The sequence below is a fragment of the Myotis nattereri genome (assembly GCF_964212035.1).
Source record: "Myotis nattereri genome assembly, chromosome: 7".
NCBI classification, from domain to species: Eukaryota; Metazoa; Chordata; class Mammalia; order Chiroptera; family Vespertilionidae; genus Myotis; species Myotis nattereri.
The window spans coordinates 71,230,608-71,249,214 of NC_138082.1; the positions used below are offsets into that span (position 1 = coordinate 71,230,608).

General features: G+C 33.8%; 1 protein-coding gene across 2 annotated transcripts in view; it reads left to right on the forward strand.

Moving 5' to 3' along the window:
• The window catches only part of LRP1B (LDL receptor related protein 1B), a 1,698,272-nt gene that overhangs the window by 938,962 nt on the left and 740,703 nt on the right, over nt 1-18,607 (forward strand). For both annotated transcript variants that reach the window (XM_081095916.1, XM_081095917.1), the window contains exons 8-11: nt 3,842-4,064; nt 7,367-7,538; nt 9,734-9,877; nt 14,616-14,852. In XM_081095916.1, coding sequence (XP_080952042.1) covers nt 3,842-4,064; nt 7,367-7,538; nt 9,734-9,877; nt 14,616-14,852 — 776 coding nt within the window. The remainder of the gene's footprint in view (nt 1-3,841; nt 4,065-7,366; nt 7,539-9,733; nt 9,878-14,615; nt 14,853-18,607) is intronic.

Genomic DNA, 18,607 nt, shown 5'->3' on the forward strand with positions numbered 1-18,607 from the left:
ATTAAAGGAGTATATATAGAGAAAAGGCAATTAAATGCAATAGATGATGTTGGATTGGATTTTGAATCAGAACAAAAAGTGGAAATTTTACTATATAGAACATTATTGGTCAGCAGGCAAAACTTGAGTAAAAATGATGTATTGTGTCAGTATTTAAAGTATTGATTTTGATATGTATATTGTGGTTATGCAAGAAAATGTTTTGCAATTAGGAGATGCAGCCTGAGGTATTAGTTGTAAAGGGTCATGTCTGCAGTTTACTGTCAAGAGGTGCAGACAGTACTAGCAATAGCCTGAGGGATAAGGTAAACAACTGGTGAATCTAGGTGAAGGGTATGGGCACTTATTCTTTTCTTACAACTTTCCTGTAAATTTCAAATTATTCAAAATCATTATTTAAAAATAAATACATGACAAATCATTTGTGTTAGGGCTTTGTCAGTGGCTTACCATGTGGACTTTGAGCCTGTTTCATCTGTGAAATAAAAATAATCTGCTACTGCCTGGCCAGCATGACTCAGTGGTTGAGCACACACCTATGAACTAGGAGTGGGCAGTTTGATTCCCAGTCAGGGCACATGTCTGGTTTGTGGGCTCGGTCTCCAGTGCGGGGCATGCAGGAGGCAGCCAATCAATGATTCTCTCATCATTGATGTTACTATCTCTCTCTCCTGCTTCCTTCCTCTCGATATCAATAAGAAATGTATTAAAAAAATAATCTGCCCCTTCTATTACATAGATAGTTATAAGGGTCAATGAGGTAAAGGGGTTCAATGAACACTAACTTTTTTTCAGATTTGGAAATATATTTTATATGAAAGAAAAGAGTAATTTTCAGTCAAGCTACACTTTCATTACAAATGAAATAAAGAATTTAGATCATTTAAAACTTTAGCTTTTGTTTATTAATTATAATGCAGCCATTCACTGTAGTCCCTCAATTAAAGAATGCCCTGAGAATGGAACATTCCTCTATAACTATAGTAGGACATTTTTAAATAAAATTAAATGTACTCAAACAATCAAAGACACATCTATGTAATCATGTGACCATGGGTACTTGATGCTAGCAATATTATGGTTTCAGTGCTATTCTTTGGAGAACTCTTCCATTTCTTGTATTTCAATTATAAGTGAACAGAGCTCATCACTGAAGTCTGAGAAGGTTCAATTTGGTGTAAAGATTCAATTTTAGTGTAAAAATATTTTATGTCTCCACCGGGCACTAGTTAATCTGCTGTCTGCTGGTGATTCTTTGTCTCTTGTAGTTCAGTGCCATTTCACATACCCAAAGGCCTCCTAGTCTTTTGATTTTACTTTCATTAAAACAGTAAAATGTTGATTAATCTTATATTTATACTTTTCCCCATGCTTTGGTTGAAACTTATTCAGCCATTTATATTATGACCTGGGATACATATAAGAACCGCTGCATCATTCCTACAATAGTAGGTCAATATCAATGAAAACCTTGGCCAAATAATTTAAATTTTCTTAAGCTCCTTCATCATCATCTGGCCCACTCTTCTATAATTAAAATTCTCAAATAGAAGTGCCGCAATTTCTAGTATTTTAAGAAAAAACAAATCCAGGGGCATCTTTTTAATCTATATTCTTTTTTTTTTCCTTTATTTTATGAAGTGATTGACCCTGACACCCTGTCCTTTATCCTGGAACTTTTCTCTCTTAGACTTCTATGAGATTCAGTGTTATTTCTTTGACCATAACCTCTGATCTTACTTATTTGCTCTTTTTTTCTCTAACAGCATGCTTCCATGGAACTTGTCTTGGCATTCTTCTCTATTTTCCTTTGATGTCACCTCTGATTAAGTCATCTCAGGTGATTCAGAGAATTCTCTATTTATCCAGGCTCACCTTTTTTCTTCATCAGCATGTATAGTTACAATCACCAGCTTCATATCGCTATCTATCATCTATCTATCTATCTATCTATCTATCTATCTATCTATCTAATCTTTCATCTATCATCTATCTATCTGTCTATCTATCATCTATCTATCTATCTATCTATCTATCTATCTATCTTTCATCTATCATCTATCTATCTGTCTATCATCTATCTATCTATCTATCTATCTATCTATCTATCTATCTATCTATCATCATCTATCTATCTATATGTATGTATATGTCACACTAAACATAGTGTGCCAGAGCCTCCAACGCTCTGTGTCCAAAGCCAGGCTACCTGCACATCAGCATTTTTTCAGTTCTGTGAAATGGACAAGTTAAAAGAGAAACTTATAAAAGAAGATGCATTTGGTATAGGGTGAGAAAGAGAGCCTCAGATAACAGGAATAATGGGCAGTATTCTACAGAAAGGGAGAGAGAAACTGGGTACTCCTTATAGCAACCTGACTTGAGATAGCTATAAGAAAATTAAGAAAGAGGAGATGTAAAATGGAAGCAAGAAGAGAGAGAGAGAGAGAGAGAGAGAGAGAGAGAGAGAGAGAGAGAGATGCTTAGGAACAGAGGTTTGAGCATTTAGCATGACAATAAAACAGCACCATATGCTCTTTTACTTACTTCTCACTAGAATAGAAAGCTCTTCAGCTGAATGGAATGCCAGATGAAAAATAATTTTTAACTTACTGTGATAAATGGATCTTTCAAGAACATTAGGTGAAATATATACTCATGATAAAACCTGGCTCTATCACAGAATAGTGCGCATTAATGTTTAACAATTAGTCAAAGCCTCCCATAGCAGAAAGAGCTAAATTAAAGTTAAATAATATTTTTAAGTTTGGAAGATACCCCATGCTGTTAGATAATACAAGGATGTTGAGAAAAGTAACCAAAAACTAATTCACCGAGTTTGTAAAATCAAATATTCTGTACTCTAGGTAATCTTAATATTGCTCAGTCACTGTAAATCAGATTATTCTTAAGATTGTATTTACGTCAAGGCAAATGATCTTCTACTTACAAATGTAATTTAGTCTCATGAATAGGTAATCTTGTTAAAATATTGTCAGCCTAACTGAAATTGATTTGTGTTTACTAAACGTACAGAATACTAATTAAATATTAGACACAAGTGCTGGAGGTATTTCAACCTTTGATAGACACTGTTAGTACTTCATGGAAGAATTGGTTTTTGGTTTTTTGTTTGTTTATTTTTATCTCAGAGGTCAACATTGCTTTTCGGCCTTTTCTTCTAGATGCAGAAGGAGAAAATGAGGAGAAATGGCCCACATTTCTTTCATGAAATTTTCTGTTTGGGGAATATTTGGAAGAATTTGGGATTGGTTTTGGGGGAGTTATGTATGTTTTATCTCCATTGCTACAAACAACACATTTGCTTTTTCCATCTGCTTAATTCCATCGCAGGTTTGCGATTCACAACCACTCGTAGCATCTTTGAGCTCCACATAATAGCCTTTATAGGAGACAGACAGTACCAGCCAATTTGAAAAGCAGGTTGAAGATAAAGCCTGATAGCTCACGTGCCCTGGCCTGGTGACTGGGCTCGCTGCACAAGCTTGTACCAAACGGGCTGCGTGCATCTTCTGTGCTGTATGTGTATGGGCTCTATGAGGCTTAAAGAAACATTTCCCCTAATACGAAAATAAACCCACCATAATCACTCATTTTGGAGAAATTTTACAGTTGTTGGTTAACCTGCTCCCTTATGCCCCGCAATATTCATTAACAGATTTCTCTGTTTATGAGTGATATTATATGTAAATGGTTATGGGAAGCTAACAGCTGTAACCAGTGAAGTAAATTAGAAGGAAAAGTTCTGTTTTTTACAGATGGTTCTATTGACTATGCTTTTCTCCCTCCTCGACTTTAACATTTAGTTTTCTTTCAACAGAAAACTTTTCTTTACGGACTACGGGAATGTGGCCAAAGTGGAGCGGTGTGACATGGATGGCATGAACAGAACAAGGATAATTGATTCCAAGACAGAGCAGCCAGCTGCACTGGCACTAGACCTAGTCAACAAATTGGTTTACTGGGTAGATCTTTACTTGGACTACGTGGAAGTGGTGGACTACCAAGGAAAGAACAGACATACTATTACTCAAGGCAGACAAGTAAGTATAATTTTGTTAGAAAATACAGCTAAGGTAATAAAATGCATGTCATCACAGTAAGAAGAAGGCCCCAAATCTCAATGTTGAAAATCCCTTATGAAGTTAAGCTTCAATGGGTCATAAAAGTATGATGTATTTCCTGGATGGGAGAATGTTCTTTTCACAGTGCATTCTGTGTATTGGGTATGCCTCTCATTGTTTCCTTCCCCGTATTAACAACAAAGCACAGAAAACAAAACAAAAACAACGCAAATAAAACAGGAACACCAAACAACCAAAACAAAAATGCTAGATTAGTAAGAAAGGAAAATACTAAAATATGACAGATGTTGTGGCCCGCTTACTAAACACTAATTTAAGTAGTTTATTTATAAAAAAAACAACAACAAACTAGGATTTGTTCCATGTGTCATTGGAGATATTTTGCTAACAAAAGCAAATGCCTGCTTCCAAAAGCATTACTTTAATACAGTGGTTCTCAACCTTCCTAATGCCGCGACCCCTTAATACAGTTCCTCATGTTGTGGTGACCCCCAACCATAAAATTATTTTTGTTGCTACTTCATGACTGTAATTTTGCTACTGTTATGAATCATAATGTAAATATCTGATATGCAGGATATATTTTCATTGTTACAAATTGGACGTAATTAAAGCATAGTGATTAATCACAAAAACAATATGTAATTATATATTCAATATGTGTTTTCTGATGGTCTTACGCGACCCCTGTGAAAGGGTCATTCGACTCCCAAAGGGGTCGCGACCCACAGGTTGAGAACTGCTGCTTTAATACGTTGGATTAAATTTTTCCTTCTGGTATATTCAAATATTTCTAAAATGAGATTTCTGTAAAAATTTTGAAATAAATTTTCACTGAATTCAAAATTTTCACAGAATTTAAAAACTATACAGATAGTCAAAACTGTATAGTTTCTCCCTTGCTGGATTACAAGATTATTTTTTCAAATAACAGTTAGTAAACACCTCACAGGAAATCTCTAAATTGAAATGAGCCTTATTCAGTAGTAGAGCTTTTCAAATTCAATTTTACCTCACTTATTGCACTAATTTCATGTGAGAATCTTATTCTAGCAAAATGAATCTTTTTCTTTCGCAATGCAAAGCAAAAATATTCTGTAATTATCCCTTTAGGTTACTTTTCCTTTCTAATTAACTTTTGACAATGAAATTCTTTCCTTTTCCTTGGAAAATAAACACATGCACTAATCTGGGTGGTAAAATAAATAAATAAATAAAGTTTCCAATATTAGAGTTGAGGCCAGATATTTCTCACCTTCAACTGTCCTAAAATGGTTATGATGGACCTGCTTTTTTACCTATACATAATTAAATTTTTAAACAAGGATAAGGAATTCAAATTATTTTCTCCATGACTATAAAGTTTTTGAATGTCTGAAATTTTTATTGTCCATTTACTTTTTCCTTTGTATTGTTTGGTTTTGCTGGCCTGCCGCTAAGTAATCTGACATGTAAATTAGTTGGCCACTCTGTAATCCAACAGATACATTTGTGAAGAATTTGGGCCGTAGGAAGAATGGTCTGTTCACCACTCTAAGCTCCTTCCACCTCTACTGGGAGTAGTTAACAGAGCAGGCAACGTGTACTTACTTTATGGGGAGCAGACCCTTCTGAAGGCAGGCAGGGAGACAGTGAGTAAAATTTGATCCTATTATTGTGAACATGTTTTCTACTCTGATGAATTCAAATGCCCCCTCGGTAGTCATGGGATGTGGATTGTCAGTTATGTAGAGTGTAATGTGAGTATATCACAACCATACACTCCTAGATGACTGGCCCCAAATTTTGAGCCAAACATGCATCAGAATGATGGTAATGAAAGGTTTGTAATTTCTATAGAAAAAAAAAAATTCCCTGAGCAAAATTGGGCCATAGGTATATTTAGTTAATATGATGTCAGCTATATTGAAAATATATTAGTATATACATGCATGCTCACACAAACACACATAAACTTACGCTAACAAAAAAAAGATTATTTGCACTTTATCATTGAATGATTCAACCCATTAATTCTACTCTTTCACTTTTAGCCTAGATATGAAGAAATGAGATATGGTAAAAAAACAAAACAAAAAAACAACAACATACAATCTTCTTCTACTCATGTCTCACATGAGAAGATCAGAAATAGTAATGCTGAATCATAGATGCTTGAGAAATAAAAAAATCCAATGATTTTGCTTAAAATACAAAACTAACAAGATTTCCTGATTAAAAGAGAAAAAATTATAATATGTTCTAGAAATATTTTTACAGTCAAACCATACATAGTTTCTCAAGTTCTCTTAACTATAAATCTCTACTAAAAGTGTTCCAAAATACAATATGTTACCAAAGTATAGTGACAAATGCTTTTGTATCAAAATTTCTACAGAAAATCAATTGACAGCTCTACCATATCCTGAGCCAGAATCATTTTAATTTAAGTGTAACACAAGGCATACCCAAAGGCCTAGCATGTGCCTTTAAGGGGAAAACCAGTATACTCATTATTTCTCTATTTTACCGGAAATGTTCCTTGACTTCAAGATTTCTATTCTTCCCCACAGTCTCCAAGACCCCTACCAAGGAGGATATTTCCACTATTAAAGCGTCATGGAGAGCAATAAACATTGTTACTTTCAAGCAAACAGTTCCATTTCCATTATGAATAGGCTTTAGAAAGAATGTGATTTCTTAGTGAAATGATGACATTTTCTTTACAATTATTCCAAATATGTGATTTCATCATTTATTATTTCCATGCTGGGCAAGTATTAATCTAATCGTAACTTGGGATTTTTTTAAAATGGGATTTTTAACTTATAAAATGAATTTTTTAAAGTACCTTAGCATTAGTTCCTTCACAGACAGAGCTATGCTTTTGAAGATTCTACATATCCATGTCTATATGAGCAAAAAGCCCATAAAAGCACCTCCAATTTTATACCAGTGCCATATGCATATTAATGAATAGACTTAAAGGTTTGGTTCTTGCTAGCTTTCAAAAAGTAGCTACTGAGCATGTTTTCTTAATGAAACCTGAATGAAATTTTCTCCCATGCATTTGCAACTGCTTTATCCACTACTGTATGTTTTATTCTCAGATTAATTTTTTAAATGAGTACAGTGTTGACTTTTTTGAGAGTAAATGAACAATAATATGATGTGACTCTGCTACGAAGGGAATTGTTCAGACTAGTACATAGCAATCTGTTTTTCTTTGAAGTTGAAAGCAGCATAATTAAAAATCTAGTTATGTTTGTCCCTCTTTATAGGTCAGACAATTTTATGGTATAACTGTGTTTGAAGACTATTTATATGCAACCATTTCTGATAACTTCAACATCATAAGGATAAACCGATTTAATGCCACAGATATGCATTCATTCATTAAAATGGAAAATGCTCGAGGACTCCGAATCTATCACAAAAGAACTCAACCTATAGGTAAGATGCCAGACATCTTCATAGACTTCATGATGGTGAATTAGATGGTTATGGTCCTTGTGCCTTTGTATTATGCTAAAGTGGGAAAATCATAAATTCTCTGTTTTGATTAACAAAAGTGCACATGTCTGCTTGACACAATGGATAGAGCTCCCTTCTCAAGTTTAAATGACAAATTGTTCAGTTCCTGGTGAATCGTTTCTACAAGCATAAAGTTAAAATGAGAGCTAGATTTAGATTCAGGAAGGAGCTTTCAGTCATCAGGCATGTAGTCAGGAAACCCAGATGCTAAGATACTAAGAGTTTTTTTAGTATCATTTTGGAGAGAAATTTCAAATCAGGTTATTTTCTTACAGTACTGGTTCAGTTTTATTGCAAGCATTGGGGTCTTTTGACTTAACATCCTAAGGTGTTTTTTATGCATATTTATTAAAAATAATTTTTAATGACTACACTGCAGTGTTTCTTCGTATTTGTCAATAACACAAACTAGTTATTTTGCATAGTAGGTTAGTGATGCTTATTCATGAATACATTTTAGGCTAAATCACATCTTCTATAATAAAAGCCCAACGACTGAATGGTGGGACAACCAGAATGGCAGAATGACCAGAATGACCGGTCGACCAGTCGCTATGATGTGCTCTTACCACCAGGGGGCAGATGCTCAACACAGGAGCTGCCCCCTGGTGGTCAGTGCACTCCCACAGTGGGAGTGCCGCTTGGCTGACTGGGATAAGTGGCTGCTCCTGCTGCAAACCCTGGGCCTAGGAGCAGAAACCTGGGCTGCAATCATCACCTCCTCACCCCAGGCTCCTCCTCCTCACTTCCTGCCACCTCTTCCAGATGCCCCAGGTCACGCTACAGTGCTTGCATAGCTGATCCTGGAGACTGGGAGGTGGGTTCATGGCTGCCATGGGACTGAGGTCTACTCAGTGCTATTGTCCCTGCCCCGGCCCCAACTGGGTCCCCTGGAGAGGCAAGTGCTCCTGCTCCACGGAAGATGCCGGAACAGGGAGCAGACCCTCAGAGGGCGGGTCCACAGCTGCTCGGCAGACAGAGATGAGAAGCACTCCCTCAGTGGCCTATCCCCACAGACCACGCCCCCCATTAGTGCACACATCTCATGCACCGGGCCTCTAGTATAGAAAAATACAAAATACAAAGGCCACCAACAAAACTTTTCATCATCTTTTTATCCTTCAAATTAACACTATAATTATCTGAACATTAACATATGAGAAAAATTAAGCCCATAAGGATGATGAGTGTCAGGGATAGGGCTGGTTTACAATTTGATATTAAATGGTCAGAGGAAGTCCCACTGAAAAGATAAAATTGAGTGAATACAAAAAATTGTGGCACAATTTCTAAAAGTGTAGCAGTTTAATTATGAAAAGAAAATTGCCATGTTATTCATTGCAATTCCAAGTAATTGATGCTCAAAAATCAGTATAATTACAATAATACATAAAATCTTACTGACATTTTCCTACGACGGCCCTTTCTCTTTGACTCATCATTCTGTTTCTCATCCTCTCCATATGGTGCTTTTCCTGTTCTTTTTTCTTATTCTGTAGCTTCAACATTTATAAAATGACCTTCTATTCCTCTATCTCCACATGCAAACTCAGCCTCCTCCTTTTGGCAATTTCAGTTACACACACACACACACACACACACACACACACACACACACACACCAATTCATTTTGTAAGAGAGTTCTCAAAACGGCAATGTCTTCAGTAAAGATAATCACTGAATTACCTTTAGTTTAGGTTAGATAATTATGGTTTATTATGAAAAAATCCTTTTTATACTTAACAACCTAACTGGGATACTTTTACCATACCTTTTATATTTTATATATATATACAATAAGCATACACCAAAATAGTTAGTTTAATTTTGCTTATATATAAACAGTTTAATATAATAGCATATTATATCTCAGAATTACTTTTTAAATGTAGTCAAAGGAGGATTTTTGCAAATCCCTACCTCTTTTCTATGGAGTTTACACTCTCTCATTGATTCTGGTACTAAATAGTTTGGTATTTGGGTGTGTGTGGGTTTTTTGGGGTTTTTTTTGCTAAGATTAGTCTTCTTATACTGTAAAACAATTCCGCATACTGATACACATAATTATCTTGTCTTTGGAGAATTCCAAGTATACTGTTTCTATTTGTTGCAGTCAGAAGCCATGCATGTGAAGTGGATCCATATGGAACGCCAGGGGGATGTTCGCACATCTGTCTGCTCAGCAGCAGCTACAAAACACGGACCTGTCGCTGCAGGACTGGCTTCAACTTGGGAAGTGATGGCAGGTCATGCAAAAGTATGTTGTCAAAATCAAACATTTGCCAACAGCTACTGCTACAGAATAGGGTTTACAGTATTAATTAGCAGCATCAACATCCATAATAACATGGATGACTTCACCAAGTGAAATCTGACTGCAAATATGTGGCAGTCAATTTTCTCAAAATCAGTATTGAGTGTTTTGTGCATGTGTTTGTGAATGTGTGTGCACACGTGTGTGTGTGTGTGTGTGTGTTTGACAATGTGAATGAGAAAACTAATTGGGCTGTAGAGTGACTAAATTTAAGGATGTCCTGGAAATATACTTTAGTAAAGACCTTTAGAAAGACCCTTCCCTTTATTCCTTAAAGAATGTTTGTGGTCTATTAAGCTCAAATCAGTGGTTGACCAGATTTTCTCTTATCTGAACCAAGATGCTTCTACTAGTAAAAAAAAAAAAAAAAGATGCTTCTACTAGTAAGAGGTATGTTGGTTAGGTCAACAGAAATTTACACAAAGCAGTGGTTCACCTTATTTAGTATCACTGGGAAGTGAAATTAATTTTATTATTTAATCTTCCAGGTAAATGGAGCTTTGCTAATTCATATTTTTAAATAATCTTATTTAAAAGCTTCTACTAGATATATCTTCATTTTATTCTTGAAATATGCTAGAGCAATTTAGTTAATCTTTATTTAAATAAGCTATTTTTTTATAAATGACTTTTTTAAGTTTACATTTTTTCACAGAAATTAGTTAAGGTCTTTGGGGGCCTTTACAATCATATATAGTAGAATGGCTCTTTTAGAAATGGTGTCTACATGGCTACTATTGCTCTTTAAATGTCCCCAAATACCATAATTTTTAAAGGTATGATGACTGCTTTTTATAATGTCCATTTGTCTTCATTTTGTCATAGCAAGGCTTTTTATTTCTATCAGTTGTCTCTCTTTGGTCACTGTCCTGCCATATTTTCTAATTTTTTTTTGTCATGTGCTTGCTGAGAACTATGAAATGAGACCACTAAAGTGGTTATAGTTTTAAGTATAAACAGAATTAGTAGTACTAATACTTTTAAATATATATATATATATAAATATATATAAGTATATATATATTAATATATAGAAGTATATATATATATATATATATATATATATATATATATATATATATTTTAGAGAGAGGTAGGGAGAGGGAGAGAGAGACAGAAACATCAATGATGGGAGAGAATCATTGATCATCTTCCTCCTGCACACCCCACACTGGGAATTGAGCGTGCAACCTGGGCACGTGCCCTGACAGGGAATCAGACCATGACCTCCTGGTTCATAGGTAGATGATCAACCACCGAACCACGCCGGTCAGCCAATACTTTTAAATTAGAACCAAGAGGCTCAACGGTTATAAAACGTGCATTTTAGTATTTTGTTTTATTTCTAATTGTATATAAAATGTTGGGTATGTAGAGATGACAGATCTCATGTTCAGTAAATCCTCTGGAAAATTGAGGGTCTGTGTCAGAAGTCTCAAGATAGAAGTTGTGTGTGTGTGTGTGTGTGTGTGTGTGTGTGTGTGTGTACATATGTGTATAACCAAACTTTAAACTGTCCTGGTTACGACTTGGGAAGTTATGGCATGTCATGTAAAAATAAAATCATACATGCATATGCACACATTTTGGGGGAGAAGTGTAAGATCAGAGTTTCATAAGTTTCAATCATCCCTAATTTAGTGTCAATCAGGGAACATTTATATGAAAATAAATAGTCCTAGGTATTTTAAACACAGAGAGTCAAATGCAAACAGGTGCTTACAAAATCATTAAAAAGCCTGAAGCAGCAGATTCTAGAATTCAGAACATTGTTCAAAAACCATCATCAAACTAACCTGGCTTAAAGCTGGAACATCTGCCAAAATCAGAAGCTAGGGCATCAGGATGCCACCAATGGCAATGGTAAATTCAGAAACACATCCTCTGAGCTGAGATCCAGGAATCAGGAAGCTTGCACCACAGCTGTTAGCTCCAGAAACATGTAACAACCAATAGTACCCTACTGGTAAACCAAGCAAAACATCACAGAACAAAACAAAAAGACACCCTCTGTCTTGCCTTTGATATACACAAGGGGAGAAGGTCACTGTGGAAAAACTCGAGTTCTCCATTGGATGAGCACCAACAGATCAGCAAAAGATGGCCTCATTTCCATATTCCAAACCTCAGCTCATACATCTGTTTGGGGTACTATGGCTATATGACCACCTGTGAAATGTTTTCAGTTTTCAGTTGTCTATAATACAGGAAAACACAGTAGAAAAAAACTTTAAAGTAGGTATTGAATGACTAAAAGAAATGATTAAAGAAAACAAGGGAAAAGAGTTACCATTCTTATTTAAAATATACATGCACACAGGTACACACACACATACATTAAATCAATAAAATACCAGGTTTACCAATTACCAGTTAAAACATCTATTAAAAATGAAAGCAAAAATAAATGTTAGCAAGACTGAGTATGAGAAAATCAGCCTTCTTATGCATTGATAATAGAATTGGAAATTGTTATAACTATTGTAAAGATATCAATACATTTTAAAAAATGTAAAGCTAATACTATCCTTTTACTACCCTTTAACAAGTTATCCCACTTTTGACTGAAGAAATTTATTTAAGTATTTACAATAATAATACAAACTCAGAAACAATCTAATTTCTAACAGTAGATAAGTAGCTGACTATGTTATATTGCCTCTCTAGTAGCAAACAAGATGCTGCCATTGAAATGAATGTTTTGAAGACTTTTTAATGATGCAACAAAATATTAATGTTTTTAAAAATCGGATACTAAAATACATATATAATAGATCTATACTTTATTAAAGAAAAGTATGCATATAAAGTTGGTAGAAAATACTCAAGACTATTAATTTTCAAATAATATGCACTACTTTTAAATAACCTAGTACATTATTTAAAATATGCTCAGACGCTGAGAGACTTTGAGGACAGTGAGGAAGAGGATGTAAATGTTCTTCACCCAGTGATTAGATTTCTGGAAATGTATATTAAGAGATCATCTAAGAAAATATATAAACTAGTAGGTTGAAAAAGATGCTTATCTCATTATTATGATAATAATAAAAAAGATAAAACCAACCTGGGAGTGGTTTGGCAAATTATCATGTATTATTCTGATCATACTGAAATAATGTAAGCCTTAAAATAATCAACATAGAACATAATTTTGATACTAAGATATAATAACAAAAGTAGCATATAAAAATGGAGTGCCCCCTTCTATATAAGTGTTAATTAGAAAACTAGCTAGATAAATTAAATCTGAAATAGTCACACAAAGGAATAGAAAACAGCAGTGAAAATGAATGAACAATGATTACAACCATGGATGAATATCAAGAATACAAGAAGAATAAAATGAATTCATATGAGAATTCACACATATAATTCAAACACGTAAAGTTATACAACCTACTCTGGGGAAATACATGCATTTGTCTAAAACTTTTACAAAGTGCATTATGAACTCAATAATTAGGCTATCAATGTCTCTGGGATAGAATTGGGGTATGTGCATGTCTTCCCATGTTCTGGGAACATTCTTAAGATATGTACTAGATAAGTGAGATTTGTTTTATTTTTATTCTATATATATTGAAATGTTATAAAATTTGCTTACATATGTTTAATATTCAATAACATTAATTAAAAACAAAGAAAATATAGAGAATTATATAGTTTATATTGAGGGTGGTGTGTTTATATGTTATTAGTTTTCATTTTTTTCAAATTTTCTATAATTCAGACATATTACTAAAAATCTCATGGTCTGGCTATTCAAATATAATTGAGTCATTTGTATCCTCCATTTTAAAATAAAACAGTATGTTTTCCCTTTCATATAAAGTAATTCCTTTAAAATTATATAGACTAAATTAAGTATCGGGTGCCCTAGCAATTGGAGAACCTTGCATATGTTTTTATATGAAAGTCTGAAGGAGTTAGTTCACTCTACAAAGAGCTGACTTGATTTTGGCATTTTAACTCAGGAGGCAGTTCTATCTTGGGCTTTTGTTTTTATTTTGTTTTGTTTTTGATAACGGCAGTGTTGCACATCAGAGTTACTGGCATTGACCTCTAACATATTAATTAAGATGCAAAGAAAAAAGTGATGCTGTAACTGGCATTTGATTTAATTTCTTAAAAATATAAATCACATGATTAAATAATTGTCACATATTCACATGCAAGTATGTGATGCTGTGCGAGTGCTTTGTTTACCTCTAACAGTTTGTAGATGCAAACTCTGAGGGGTGGGGAGAGTGTTTTATCTATTCTGAAGTGTTAGCATTGTCAAACATCATGGATTCTATAATTGGTATCTGCAAAACGTGTTAGATAAATTATAATGAATTGTAAAATTAAATGTGCCGGATGTTTTGATAAATGTCCATTTTACAGTTACAAGCTTTCCAATGATCTTTCTTTTTTTTTTTTTTTTTTTGCTATACTGACACAGACAAAAAAATTAACTAAATATAACCCATTCACAGAAGTAATTTCTGTTTTAATTAAAGTAATGCAGTTAACTGGCCTTCTTGCATCAAGATACATTTGGCATATTTTAGAGTTTAATTTTTGGTATTGAATTTTAAAAACGCTAATTGTGCCAGTTAATTAAACAGTGGCATTATGCAGTGTAAAGAAGATTAGGCAGCATCAGTTGTTTATGTTTGTAATCTTCGTTCTGCAGGACCCAAGAATGAGTTGTTCCTTTTTTATGGGAAAGGACGCCCAGGAATTGTTAGAGGAATGGACTTGAATACCAAGATAGCTGATGAATACATGATCCCCATAGAAAATCTGGTAAACCCTCGAGCTTTAGATTTTCATGCAGAAACCAATTATATCTACTTTGCTGACACCACCAGTTTCCTAATTGGCCGGCAGAAGATAGATGGCACAGAGCGAGAAACCATCCTGAAAGATGGTAAGTGACAATGTGTAACATTGACGTTAAACTGCCCAGAGATAAAGTACTTTGAAGAGATAAATCCAATGTATGTCAAGCTAACTTTAACCAGAACCCAAGTTACCATTGATTTAAAAATATGTATTAATTTGTCTTCAGTAATATTATTTCTACATATTTTTCACATACTAGCATATTAAAAACTTCAGTATAAAGTTGAACTTGCAATTACCCACTACATTTTAAATATCACAGGAATTAAATTGAGCTATGTATCCACTTTCATGGAAAAACATAAATTTACTACTATTTGTTTATAGTTCTATGTTGCAGAAGATAATATTTTAATAGGAAATCAGAGACTTTTGCAATATTTGATTCTCTCTAGAATATTGGTCATGTCACTAAAAGTGCATTAAAAATATTAATATCCCCATTGTCATCACAATTCTTGAATATTGTTTTTTACTTTATAAATCATTAAAATTCAGATCTTTAGAGTTTCCCTTGAAATATCAGTATCTGTAAAGAAACTTTAGTTGTTTATGCCTAGTGATATATATATATATATATATATATATATATATATATACACACACACACACACATATGTAATCATATGTATATACATACACTCATAGTATATATACACACACTTTATTAAAGTCAGTGGATTTCATGCATTACTTGGCTTAGTAACAACCAATTAAGAAACAAAAATAATCATATGTATATACATACACTCATAGTATATATACACACACTTTATTAAAGTCAGTGGATTTCATGCATTACTTGGCTTAGTAACAACCAATTAAGAAACAAAAATAATGTAACTTTGGTATACGTAGAAAAGATCTTTAATAATCAAGCAAACCAAACCTTGAGCATGTCAATGAATGATTTTGGACCTCAGTTTCCTCATATATACAGTCTACTTCTAAAATACTGTAGAAATCCTTGATTTAGGGACCACTAATTATAACCTTATTTTATGAAGGTCAATGTGCTAACTATCAAAGTTGATTAAAAGGATTTAGGAAATGGCCACTGCCTTCAAGGAACCCATGGTCTACTTTTGGAGATCATGTCAGCGCACAAAAACTGTAAAGGGTTTGAAGCATTTACATTAAATAATAAGATCAAAGATGGCCCAAGGAAATACATGATGAATGAAGAATATCTGTGTAAGGAGAAATCACAGGGAGAAAGAGAAGTGTTTATAGGAGTATTCCCAGCGAACTTTTTGTGGAGGAGATGTTATTTTGTCTAGTTCTTAAAAAGAAGAGTCCTAAGGAGTGGGGGAAGGATATTTCATGAAAACAAAACGCTACAAAATCACACTCTCCAGAAATAGCATGAGGAGAACATTCAGCTCATTACTACAGGAGGTTTGTTTATAGGTAATAGTGACAGAGTAGACGTAAAAAGTGAAAGGTGTTGAAATAATAGACCTTAAATGTGAAATGAAGGGTCTTGGATAAAAATCCTGAAGAGGTAAGAGACAGGAAGTACTTTTCAGCCAAAGAATAATGTGAACCAAATGATATTTTAGGAGCATCAGTCCAGTAGTAGAGTGCAGAATGAATCAGAGAGAAGGAGGGAAAATAAAAGCAGAGAGACGGACTAACATTATTTACAGCATGACGGGTAAAGAATGGTGGTCTGCTATCTTTTAAAGGAAATGGGGGAGAGCATAAAGAGATTTTTCACTCACCTCAGGTTCACTATAAGTCAAACCTTTACTGATAAAAAGTACAGTTTCCACAAGTGACAAATGAAGTGCTAAAATGAAAAACACCTGTTTTGTCTCTCTTTTTTTTTTGTCCAATTAGAGTTAAGATTTGTACTTTAAATTGGACATGGCAGAGGCTATCTGTCTACTTTTCCCTGTGATGTGATATCAGATAATAGGGACTTGACAATTTTAGGACAATGAACTTGCATATTCTAAGCAGTAGATATGTTTGGATTGCTCTAATTTTGATTAAACATTTTCAAGAGGGACTGAAATAGAATTTAAAGGATTCTTGGTTTCTTTTTAAAAAGTGTCAGTTCCAATGATGTGTCTGAATGGTCTGGCCTATAATCCTAACTTTGACAACTGTATTTTATCAGTGACATTGGCTGATTTTTGCACTTCAACAAAGCAAGAGATCAACTCTCATAGCAGCTAGATTTCCAGGAATATTTGTATAGTTTCACTTTGGCAGTTTGACGGTTATGAGAATATTTTGAGATTTTCACACATGAAATATATTAACATTTTGATATTCCTACACAGGGACATTAATGCATTTTTAGTTTATCTTTTTTTCTTACCAGTAAGGAGAATAGTAATAGATTTTATGACACAAGATTAACGTGTCAAAACAGAACTTATATTTGGCAAAGTATAATATGTGGTTCTTGGAATCAGAAAGATCAAGGTCTCTGTGTATTCACTCATTTAGCTAGTTTCTACAGTTGTACCTGAAGACTGAGTGTCAATGTTTAGTTTGACAAATAATTCTTTAAGTTTTGTAGAAATTCTCAGTCTTAGATAAATTTGTGTGGTTTGAACTACAAGACTATAGAGATTTTATTTGCAAATAAAGCAAATATCTTAGACATTTGTGTCAGCTCAGTCTTTTCTATAAACAAAAAGAAAACACAACAACATTTAAAAAGAGGACCCATCTCCATTATTCTTGGACTTTTGTATTTCATTTTTATTTATTTATTTATTTGGGCTCAAAGGTTCATTGAAAACCTACTAAATGTGATAAATCCTATAGTCTTTGTGGACTCTTGTGAATTTAAATATTAGTTACGTAAATTAAAAAGGAAAATTGTACATTTGAGGCACTTCTATGTATCTCAATGATTACTGAAATTATCAGTGGAATATTAGTGATTTAATAATAGATTTCTATAGAATAAAACACCAATCTGTATTTTTTACTCCCTAGAATTTTTTTCAAAATTTTGTAAAATTAATACTTTAAAAAAATAATTATTTGATTTATTTCTTTGTCCAGTCAATAAATATTCATTAAATGCCTTCTCTGAGCCAGGTGCTGCTCTAGGTGATAGGAATGCTGATAGGAATAGGACCAAGATTCATATACAGTTTATATCTCAATAGTGGGAGGCAGGTAAATAGACATGTAAGTGAACAAGGTAACAATAGTGCTATACAGAGAATAAAGTAGGATATTATGGGACAAAGAAAAAGAGATATCAAAGGGAGGCAAATTAATTCTAAGTGACCAGGGAATTTAAATTAACTATTTTTGCCAGGTATAATTGATACTCTCTATCAGAGAAGGTGATAGATACCCTTTATAAGACTGAATTCACTTTTATCTTCTTGGGTGTCTTGCCCAAGATTCATTTTTCACTGTAGCATGAATCATAATTTTCAGCAGAAGGGGGAAGACATAAAAATGATAACTTACTATCTGATCTATATGCGTATATTCTATTAGTGCAGCACTTGTTTTTAAACTGCATAAATTAGTTCTTCTGGGATACATATATCCAAATAGAATGCATGTGAAAATACTTTTATACATTGTTTCATATCTTTAAAAAGTATTTTAAAACAGCACTCAATCCATTTTTTTTCTGAGTTTGGAAGATATCAATGCCTGCAGCTAGAACAGAAAACCTCTAGTTCCAACAGGTCCCATGATGAAACTGGACACTTGAGGTCATCAGGTTTGTGGTCATTTGTTGGGATAGTTGCAGGAACAAACACAAAGCCTATGCTCTTAAGCATTTTGCTATTT